At 62.3% G+C, this 10,359-nt stretch overlaps 1 protein-coding gene across 1 annotated transcript in view; it reads left to right on the top strand.

Moving 5' to 3' along the window:
• The first annotated feature begins 5,342 nt into the window (after positions 1-5,342).
• Positions 5,343-10,359, top strand: part of ADGRE5 (adhesion G protein-coupled receptor E5) — a 28,740-nt gene continuing 23,723 nt past the window's right edge. Inside the window, exons 1-4 of the mRNA XM_065419642.1 lie at positions 5,343-5,400; positions 5,776-5,832; positions 7,066-7,209; positions 7,937-8,092. Of these exons, the coding sequence (XP_065275714.1) occupies positions 5,343-5,400; positions 5,776-5,832; positions 7,066-7,209; positions 7,937-8,092 (415 nt within the window). The remainder of the gene's footprint in view (positions 5,401-5,775; positions 5,833-7,065; positions 7,210-7,936; positions 8,093-10,359) is intronic.

Raw genomic sequence — 10,359 nt, 5'->3', positions numbered from 1 at the left:
GCTCGCCGCCCTGCGCTCTGGCCGCCGGGGGGAGAGCCGAGCCCCAGCCGGGGCTCGCCGCCCTGCCCCCGCCGGGGCTCGCTGCCCTCCTCCCAGGGCTCCGCCCTGGGGCGGCAAAAAAGCCAGAGCCGGCCCTGGCCGTGGTTGCTCGGCCGGGGGTGGGAACGCCATGGGGCCCTTTGCAGACGGCCCCCAGCTGGTCCCAGCCAGCAGCTCCTGGGTTGGAATTTGAGCAGCAGCCGGTCCGGGCTCCTGCCTGCACACCAGGGATTGGGGTTCATGGACCCGCCGAAAGCCTAGAGAGAGATTGATCAGCCGTGGCCACCAGCCCCCAGCGCCGGGGGACTTGGCTGGCATTTCCGGCCCCATCTGGGAAGCGGCGCCCACTGCAGGGACCCCGTGTGCGTCAGGGGAAGGGGGACACCCCGGGGGCAGCAGATTCCAGAGGAAACCGCAGCTGAGCCTGCCTGAGAAACGAAGCCCAAACTGTGCGGAGCTAAATCAACCCAGCTGTGCAGGCTGCCTCTGGGGGGCTGCAGGCCAGGAAATGGGGGGGGGGGCTTAGCCCCCACCCCACCCCCGCAAGGCTCTGTCATCTTAACCCCTTGTGGCCCCAGGAGGCACCGTTCTCCTGAGGCCAGAGCCTCTGTTGTTTCTTAAGAGTCCAGCTCCAGCACAGAGCAGAGCAGCCCAGCGGGGTGGGCTAAGGGGGGAGCGCCGTCTGCATGCAGAGGAGTAGGCTGTTATCCTGCAGACAGGCACTCAGTAAACAGATGGGGGGGTCAGTCACCCCTGGGTGAGCCTGATGCATTGTGACAAGGGTCTACGAGGGAAATCCTGCCCTTGGTGCCCCCTACATGGCCCTGCTCCCCCCCCTCCCCGCCCCCCGTGGTGCTCTCCGTGCCCCTAATGGCCCCGTTGACCTTCCCAGGTCTGCGCAGGTGCAGCCGACTGAGCTGGGGCTAACGATTCAGTCTGAGGATGCTGGATCCGGATGAGAGTTCGGCTCGTCCGCCGGTAGCCGGGCTGGCTCTGCCGGGTTGGGGTGTGTTCGTGCCAGCGCTGAGAGCTCTGTGTGCCCGTCACTCCAGTCGGTGGATCTGCCTGACACACGTGTGTGTTTGCGTGTGAGGGAGTCAGACATTCCCAGAGCAGCCCCCCACCCCCGTCAGCCCAGCCCCTCCCCCCTTAGGATGCGCTCTTGCCCCAGAGTTTGGTCCCAGGCGGACGCCAGCCCGGATTCCTCCCTCCCGCCAGCAGCCGGGCTCTGCGGTGGCTCTGATCCAGCGCCCCAGGGCGAGCGCACGTCTGTCCGGCGTGGAGGAGGGCAGAGACGGGGACTGTCTGCACTTTGTCTGGGGCCGCGGCTGCGGGAGTCGGGCCCTTTCCATTGCGTCAGGGGGAGAATCACCCGTTTGTCCCGGGATCATTTCTCAGCGCCAGCCTCTGTTCCTCCAGCGCCCCGGAGGTGGGGGGCGGCTCTGATTCCACCCCCCAGACTGACCTCGGGGCCGGGGCATCCTCGGGGCTGGGATGGTACCGATGGGGCTGTGTAAGGGGGGGTCCCCGAGTGCCTGACAGTCCGTGCAGGTTGGGGAGAGGGCACAGGGCCTGATCCATCCCTCACTTACACCGTTTCACAGCAGGGTTACTCCAGATTTACACCCCACATGGGAAAGGAGAACTAAGAGCTTCTGTACAGGTGGCGGTAACTGGGCCTGGTTTACAATGGGGTGACTCCTGGGGGCAGTGAGAGGGGACTCTGCCGCCCACCCTGCACCCCCCAGGCTGATGGTGCCAAGCGCCAGGGGTCCCTTCGGGGTGAAAGGTCTGGTCTGGGTGCTGCTCCCCCCCCCGTGTCCCCCTGGCCCTCCAGGAGTTAGCGTGGCCTCTCCTGTATCCAGGCTATGAGTCAGATCCCTCCCTGGGGTGACTCCGCGCAGGCCTGCAGCCGGATCTGGGCGCGTCTCCTCGCCTCTGGATCTCTGCCCCGCACCCCACTCCTCTCTCGTTCACCTGCCTGCCGCCCTCTGCTCGGTGAGGGCCCAATCCTGCTCCCCGGCCCACTCCCAAACTTTCCATGCTCAGATCCCCCCCCCCCCGCCCCCGAACAGCCAGGGGTGTCTCTGCTGTGGCTGCCAAGGGGCAGGATCAGGGCTGTTTGGGGGGCGGAGGGAGGGGCCCTGGCTAGCTGCGCATTGTCTCTTTAAGGCCTCCTGACACCCCACCCCCCCATTAATGTTCCTTTTCATCCCTTCTGCCCCCTGGGAAAATGTTCTTGGCCATTGGGAGTCAGCTGCTGGCCAAGGCCTGGAGGGGCCAGATGGGATAAAGGGACAGTTCTTCTGTGCACCCGCCTCCCACTGAGACATGAGCCTGAGACATTCCCGGGGGAGGGGGGGGCAACATGGCTCATCGCCCCCCTCCCCCCAATGGGGCCTTAAAACGTCAGGGGAGCCGGGGTGTGTCTGTGGTGGTGGCAGACCTGGCAAGGGGGCGCTGGATCGTACCTGGGAGCACAGGAGATGGGATGAGTCCCCAAAGGGTCGGGGGGGGGGGGGGGGCGCGTGCTAGATCCAGGGTAGGTGTGTTGGATCCAGAGAGCTGGTGGGGGGGGGCTTGTCGGACCCAGGAGGGGGCAGTTCGGACCTAGAGATCAGGGGAGACAGGTTGGACCCAGGGGGTAGGTGGGAGTCCGGAGGTCTGGGGGGCCATGTGGGACCCAGAGAGCAGGGGGGCCAGTTTGGGGGTTCAGGTGGGAATCTGGGGTCAAGGGGGGCAGGTTGGATGCAGGGGTTGAGAGGGGTCAGGTGGAAATCCAGGGGGCGGGGGAGTTCGGGTCTCTCGAGTGCCTGCGTCAGCTCTTGGACGAGGTTGTTCCATGATTCACGGCTTCCCGGCGCAGTGGGAGGGGACGGCGCTCACTGGTAGTGGTCACTGCCCGGCTGTTGCCGTCTGAGGGGGCAGCCTGGGGGTGGCGCAATACCCCGGCTCCTGCCGGCTACACGGGACTCCAGCAAGCCCTGGTTAAAGTGCTGGAGTGTTATTATTGCAGTCCTGGGCTGACCCAGCAGGGGGCGCTGTGGGGAGCGGGGTGGGAGCTCTGGCTGTGGGATACTCGGGGAGGGAGGGTTGCACTGGGGCTGGTGGCGGTGGTGGGGGGGCTGCATAGGAAATTCTGGCCATGTCCCTGTGGGGGGAGAGGGGGCAGGGCCCCATGATCACGTCTCTCTGGGCAGAGTCACGGCAGCTCTTCGCCGGCGGGAGGGTTTGAAGGATTCTCCCTCCATTCCGGCCTGGCTGGTGTTTGAGCAGCAGGGAGGGTCCTGGGGGCTCCTTGTCCCTGCATCTGATGCTGCAGCAGGCTGCCGGTATGTGTGAACGTACGTGTCTGTACCTCTGTGCCCGTGCATGAGTGTGTGGCACACGTGTGTGCCCGTGTGGGGTGTGGGTGCACCGGTATGTACATCTGTACTTGTTCACAAATGTGAGGACACATCTGCACGTTTGTGTGCATGCCGGAGTGTGTGTGCATGTGAACACTAGCATGTGCGGTGTGTGTGCTTGGCGTGTGGGTAATTATCCTGCTAAGGCACTATGGGGCCTCTGGGGGACAATTGAGGGAGCTGTCCCAGCCCAGCATGGACGCTGGGGCTGGGGCCTTGGTGTGGGGCTGTGGCGCCCCCTAGTGGCTGAGGCTGTGCAGTGCCGCTCTGTGGACACAAAGGTTCGATGGGGGCGGGGGAAGATGTTGGGGGGGTGGACTGGCCTTGGGGATCAGGTCCCTTGTGCTCCAGTCTAGCCCACGGTGCTGGAGACTAAAAATGGCTGGCAGGCATCGTATGAAATGAGTTTGGCCCTGCTTCCAAGCTGGGCATCAGGACTCCTGGGTTCCGTCCCAGCTCTGGGATGAGGGGAGTGGGGTCTAGAAGTTAGAGCGGGGACTGGGGCCCAGGACTCCTGGGTTCTATCCCCAGCTTGGAGGGGAGGGGAGTAGGGTCTAGTGGTTAGAGCAGGGGTAGGCATCAGGACTCCTGGGTTCTATTCTTAGCTCTGCCCCCGCACCAATGGACCATCTCAGAAGAAAGGCCTCCAAGGGGCCAAAGCCCTTCGCCCCGGGTGGGGTGGGGTGTGTCCCAGCAAGGCTGGGGCTGCCTGGGAACAGGCCCTGCTGCTGCCCCTGTTCTAAAGAGCCCGAATAGCCAACACGTCCCCTCTCAGGGCAGGACTAAGGCTCATGTTTGAACGGGGAGGGGAGGTCACCCTCAGGACCGACTGCCCTGGGACGCGGCACGTGGAGTCGAACAGACGGGCTGTCCTCTCTCAAGCTCTGCGCTAGCTCCATCCCCAGCTACGGGCTGGATGCAGGAATCCCTGGGTCATTCTCTGGCTCGTGCAGTGCGAGAGGCAGATCAGCCTGCTCCCTTCCTGGCCTTAGACTCTCTGAATTAATGGCTCGGCCTTCACTCCCCGGGGAACTGTGATGCCGTCACCTCCCCAGCTCCCTCGTCCTCCATGGAGTCTCCCCGGGGGAGATCGACCGGAGCTCCCTTCCTGGGAAAGAACAATGGGGTTCCACAGCCCGCTGTGCTTCCCCTTTGCACATCACCTCGGGCACTCGGCCCCGGGTCCTTTATCATCTGGTTCTTCGCACCCGCGTGTGGTTAATGACTCAGAGCAACAGGCTACAAATAAACACCAGCAGGAGGGGGCGGATCTGGGCCGATACCTGAGTGAAAAGCAGATCAAAAGCAGCCTGTGTTGTCTTTTCGCCCCATCCCCCCCTCGGTGCTTCCCCTTTCCAAGTGGGTTTGTCCATTGCATGGACGCACTGGGTGACCTTGGGTAAGTCATTACCCCTCACTGTGCCTCAGTTTCCCCATCTGTAAAGTGGAGAGAATGCTCCTCCCTTTGCCTATTGCCATGAGCCTTTGGGTCACAGACTGGCTCACTGTGTGTCTGTGCAGCACCATGCGTGACGTGGCCCTGATCTCAGTCACCTCTGGGCAGCACCTGGCACAATGGGCAGGGCCGGATTTCTGATGAGGCACCGGAGGCACATGCCTAGGGACGCCGGCATTCTATGGGCATCTAAAAATTCATATTTTGCTGCTCTCAGGTCCCAGCAGGGGGCAGGGCCGGCTGAGGGGGAGAAAGCCCCACACAGCCCTGCTGCTGGAGCACTCCTCCCTCCACCCAGCAGACAGCGTCACCTCCTGGGGGCCGGGGGCAGGGCTTGGGAGAGTGGGTCTCTGGGGGAGATCATGGGGCAGCTCTGGGCAGTGGGCGGAGGGGTGCTGGGTAGCAGGGCACCTAAAAGTGGTGGGTGTCTCCTGGCGCCCATGGCGGTTAAGAGCTTCCAGGCAGCAGGGGTACCATGCAGCTTCTGGCCGCCTCCAGGTGGCAGGGCCCCCAGAGCTCCAAGCTGGAGAGCAGGGAGACCCCCGAGCCCCTGTGCCTAGGGGCGCCCTAAGTATAAAAGCGGCCCTGACAACGTGGGCTCCTGGTCTTTGTTGCTAATACACACAATAAAAGGCCCATTTGCTCTGGCCAAAAGTCCAGTTCCCAACTGGAATCAGTTAAAAATATTACCAGGGATCCCAGCTGGGGCTGATTTCCCAGAGCACCAGGTTTCTGCATTTTTAATTCCACCATTGGCAGGGCACTGACTGGCCATTGGCCCAGGATTGGCAGGACGGGGGCGGCTGGGGGTGGGTGCAGCTGAGTGGCGGTTACCATCTGCCCATGGTGCCTTACCCTGTCTCTGCCTTCCAGGGCTCTGCATCACCCTGTGCCTGTGGGGCACCGTGGCCCAGAATCATGGCATGCAAGGTAAGGCTGACTCCTCCTGGCTAACCTTCCCCAGCGCTCCCGGCTGCCCGGGGTCTCCGGCCTCCGCCCCCTCCGGTCCCTTTCCCTTGTGGGAGGAGAGCAGAGTCAGGGGTCTGGCGAGCCGGGAGCAGCCCCTGGGCGTGGGTGTCTTGGGGTGGGTTTATAGAGCATGGTGGGTGTGTGCAGGGGAGAGGAGAAGGCCCCTGTGTAGCCCTCCCCTACCCTTCCCAGCCCTGTGGCCAGCAGAGAATAGACACTGGGGCCCAGGGCTCTACACTGGGGGCTGGAGTGAGGGGCAGATCCCCTTTGTAGCCAAGGGCCGTGTTATTGACCAGGCCGAACCAAACCCCTGATGGCTCAGACGTTAGAAGTGGCATTTGTAGGTGCCCCCCCCCCCCCCCCAAAAAAAATCAGGCTGAACTGAAACCTGGGACCCACATGCCCAGCTGGGGGGTGTTTGGGATCTGGACTCTGCACCCCGAGCCCAGCTCTGCTGCGAATCCCCCAGTGGTGCTCCCACCTGCTCTGTCTGCTCCCGTCCCAACCCTGCAGCCGGCTAAGCTGCGCTGGGATCCTTCCCCTCACGCTGGCCAGAGGGACGGATCCCAGCGGAGCCCCAAACACCCGGCAGCTAAAGGATCCAGGAGCCCCCCGTAGGCAGGTCACAGTCTGGGTCATGGGAGGCAGCTCAGGATCCAAACTAGCCTCACGCCCGATTCCGCTCTCAGTCAATCCAGAGCAGAGCCGGGCAGGAATTTCCCAAGGAACCATTTTTTGCCAGAAAATTCCGATTCGGTTCAGAGGAATGTTTGGTTTTACTCGGGAAAAAATGGTGGGGGGGCGGGGGGGAGATGAAATAATTTTCAAAACGAACAATTCCTGTTTTCCGGTTGGAAGCGAGGTTTGGGTTTGAAATTGACGCTAACGAGAGTAACGACGACAGCAACAAAAAGGAGAAAAATTGGGTGAGATCAAAAGCATTTCACTTGCACCGACGCCCGGCTCCGGCGGCTCTGCCTGTCTGTGCCGGGGGGCTCCCCGGGGAGCCAAGGCCCCTGTGCAGCCGAGGGCAGCTTGTTGCCAGGCGGTGGATGGCGTCGGAGCTGTTTGCCAGGCGCCCGGGGACGAGAATCAGTGAATGGGGCGTGTGAAAGGAGTCGATCCCACTGTGTGTGGGGGGGGGGGAGCCGCTCTGCACTGGCTGACCCTGCCCAGCTGTTCCCGCCCCTGCAGGTACCACTGAGGACTGCAACAGCCATGTGCTATGCCCAGCAAACGCCAAGTGTGTGAACAACACCCACTGCACCTGCCTGGATGGATATGGGCCAAAAGAGAATCACCCCGTCTTCTTCACCGACCCAACGGAGTTCTGTGACGGTAACGGGGCTCCCACGTTGTCCTGGGGGGGCGGGGACAGAGCAGGGCATTAAGGGCCGGAGCAGCCAACTCCACTGACTGCAGGGCCTGTTGGGGGGGCTCAGCCCGGCTGGGGAATGAGGGGGGGCAGCAGCACGGGTGAGCCCCGCCCTCCTGGGGCTCAAACTGGGGCCACCAGAGTGAGCAGCAGGAGCGGCTGCAGCAGGAGCCAGGAGTCTTGGGCTCTGTGAATTGGGCACAGGGTGGGGGGGCCCATCACACTGACCCGTCTGAATCCCAGCCTGGGCCCTAATCAGCCCCTGGGTGTCCAGGGGCAGAGGGGCCCCACGGGAGCAGAATGGGGCAGCCCTGACTATACTTCCCCCTCCACAGCCACGCAAGGATCCAAGGAGGGAGGGGGCAGAGGGAGGCAGCTTGTCATCCCCCCCAACACACAGGGAGCCCGAAGCCCCAGGGGGACGTCTCCCCCCCTCCCCTCACATGGGGGATCTGGGTGTTTGTGGGGATGAACCCCCCGTACCTGTGACAGGAGGCTCGGGGGGCTGTTTCCGACATTCCAGCAGCAGAAATGGGTAACTGAGGATCAGGGCCTTAATCACTAACCGCTCAGGGCCCCGGTCGCCTGGGTCCCGTCACCCAGCTCAGTGTGTGGGGTTGGGGGGTGGGGGGTGATATGGGGAACGTCTCCCTGCCAGGCCTGTACAGAGCGTCCCCTCTTGCATTACAGATATTAACGAGTGTCTGGGGCCGAGCAAGCCAGACTGTGGACGCAACGCAAACTGCAACAACGTGGCTGGGAGTTACTACTGCGCCTGCATCGATGGCTACGAGCCCAACTCTGGGAAAGCCAACTTCACGCACGCGAGTGAGAACACCTGCCAGGGTGAGCTCTCCCCTGGCCCCATCTGCTGAGACCCCCCCTCACACACACAAATGCTCCTTCCAGGCCTGGCGCTGCACCGGGGCTGCTGCCGGCTTTGGCAGTGGCCCGAGGCCGTCAGCGAGGCTGTAATGAGACGTGACCCTTGCCTTCTCCTGCCGAGCATGGGGCCGGGCTCACCCCTGTGCCCGGCGCTTGGACAGGGAATAAACCCTCGGGGTTAGAAACAGAGCCACGGAGCAAACTCCTCGTGCTGCAGAGATGCGCTGGGGAGAGGGGAGGGGACCCTCGCTGGCCCCACACGCAGCGTCTGGGCTGCTAGTGCCCCGCTGAGCTGGGAAGTGGCCCTGGGAACGGCTCTGGGAATTGGGCAAAAATGTTCTTGAATTCGCCCCCATCCCCTATGGCTTGAGCTTCCGCAGGGGGCAGGCAGCCATGCTCTCCTCTGGCCTCTAGGGGGCGCAGCTGCTAGTTCGAGGGACCCTCCCACTCCCCCAAGTTCCCTGCGTGGGCAGCGCTGTGAGGGGGCATGTGCTGTGACTGGCATTGCAGATATTAACGAGTGTCTGGAGCCGAACCCAGCAGATTGCAAATCCAACACACACTGCATCAATGTGGCTGGGAGTTACCCTTCCCTGAGGCATCCCGAGTTCCAGCAGTCTGGGGCGGGGATATGGGGTTGGCGTTTGTCGGCTCCGTGTGCTGTCCCGGCTGTGGGCGGGTCGCCGGCCCGGCAGACCTCCATCGAAGTGCCCAGACAGCCCACAGAGTCGGATCAGTGGCGAAGGCACTCGGCCAGGTTTATCGCCAATGAAGCCCAGTGCTGGCGCCCATAGATGCCACAGGGACACAGCCACACGTCTGCCTCTGACAATGGACCCCGAGAGTTACAGACTGAGACAAAGCATCTGGGATAAACAACTGACGTCCCAGCTTGTGTGTTTCACAACATGCTTGTTACCCCCCCTTGTGCCTTTCTCCTGCTGCTTCAGACAAAACTTCCCTTATTCACCCCGTGGCTTTGTACTTTACTCCTGATGCTTCAGACAAAACATTCCCCACCTGTCAAACCATCTTATCGTGCGCCAGGCAGGGGAATCTCATGCTGGGATGTGGTTACACAGTCACTGGGTTTTAGCAATGCCGGCAATACCGGGGCCGAGTTCGTGCACCGGACGGGGAACTTGCAGACAACCCTCTGCTTTGTGTCAGGGTGCGACTGGTGCCTGGGGGGGCCCCACTGAGATTGCTCCATCAGGGCAAACTGCAGAGTGGGGCCGACAATCCCGCAAACTGCTGGTTAATTCGAATACTTAGATTCACCAAGCCAGCAACAAACCAGCTGCTCCGGTACCGCGCTGCTCACCCAGAAGCCAGAAACACAGCTCCCAGCTCCTTTTCTAGTGTGGCTTTAAAGGCAGAATTTGGGTCATTTAGCCGGCAAGTTGCTTAACCCTTTCTGGCTCAGTGTCCCACAGGGCCGGACTTTGCTCAGAGCATCACTTCTGCTGACTTTGGTTCGGGGCTTGTACCAGGCCCCTGCTCCAGGCTCTCTCTGCTCCAGCTCCACGTCGCTCCCCCAGAGCAGCGCTGTGAGGGGTATGTGCTGTGACTGGCATTTCCAGCCCAGCCCCAGGCTTCCCTGAGACACCCTGGCTTCCAGTGGCATAGCGGGGGGGACACGGGCTGACCAGCTCCGCGTCGCTCCCCCAGGGCAGGGAGTTCGTCCAGGGCACAGACCGAGAGGTCTCTCTGGGCTCGTAGTCCAGTGGATTTGAAGACCCCTTTGCGCTGGTGAAGCTGGCGCATGCACCAATGCCAGTCCCCTGGCAGGGGATACCCACATGCTGGTGTCTCCACCGGGGGCCGCTGGAAGCTGCCAGCTGCTAAATCACTTTGTGCTGGTCCCTGTCTGTGCTCCCTGAGCCCCCCGAGTCAGCAAAGCACATGCTTGGCTCCAGCCCTGCCCAGCTACGCACTTAACTCGGCTCCAGTGGGTCTCAAGTGCATGGCTGAGCTCGTGAGGACAATCCCAGGCACTAAAAAAAAAAAATCAGCTTAGCTTAGAAACTCACGAGCTTTAGAAAGACCAGTGAGCAAGGGGCAGTGTGTGGATTGAATTGAATTGAAAAGGGGCAAATTCAAAGCAGATACAAGGAAATACTCCTCCACCCGGGGCAGCAGTAGCCTCTGGGACTCACTGCTACCGCGGCCTGGAGGCTGTGAATGTGTCGAGTTTTAAAGAGGGACTGGCTGTTTCTATGGGGAGC

Source organism: Emys orbicularis, chromosome 19 (assembly GCF_028017835.1).
Source record: "Emys orbicularis isolate rEmyOrb1 chromosome 19, rEmyOrb1.hap1, whole genome shotgun sequence".
Classification (NCBI taxonomy): domain Eukaryota; kingdom Metazoa; phylum Chordata; order Testudines; family Emydidae; genus Emys; species Emys orbicularis.
The sequence above is the reverse complement of the archived record's forward strand: the minus strand, read 5'-3'. Positions and strand labels throughout refer to the sequence as shown.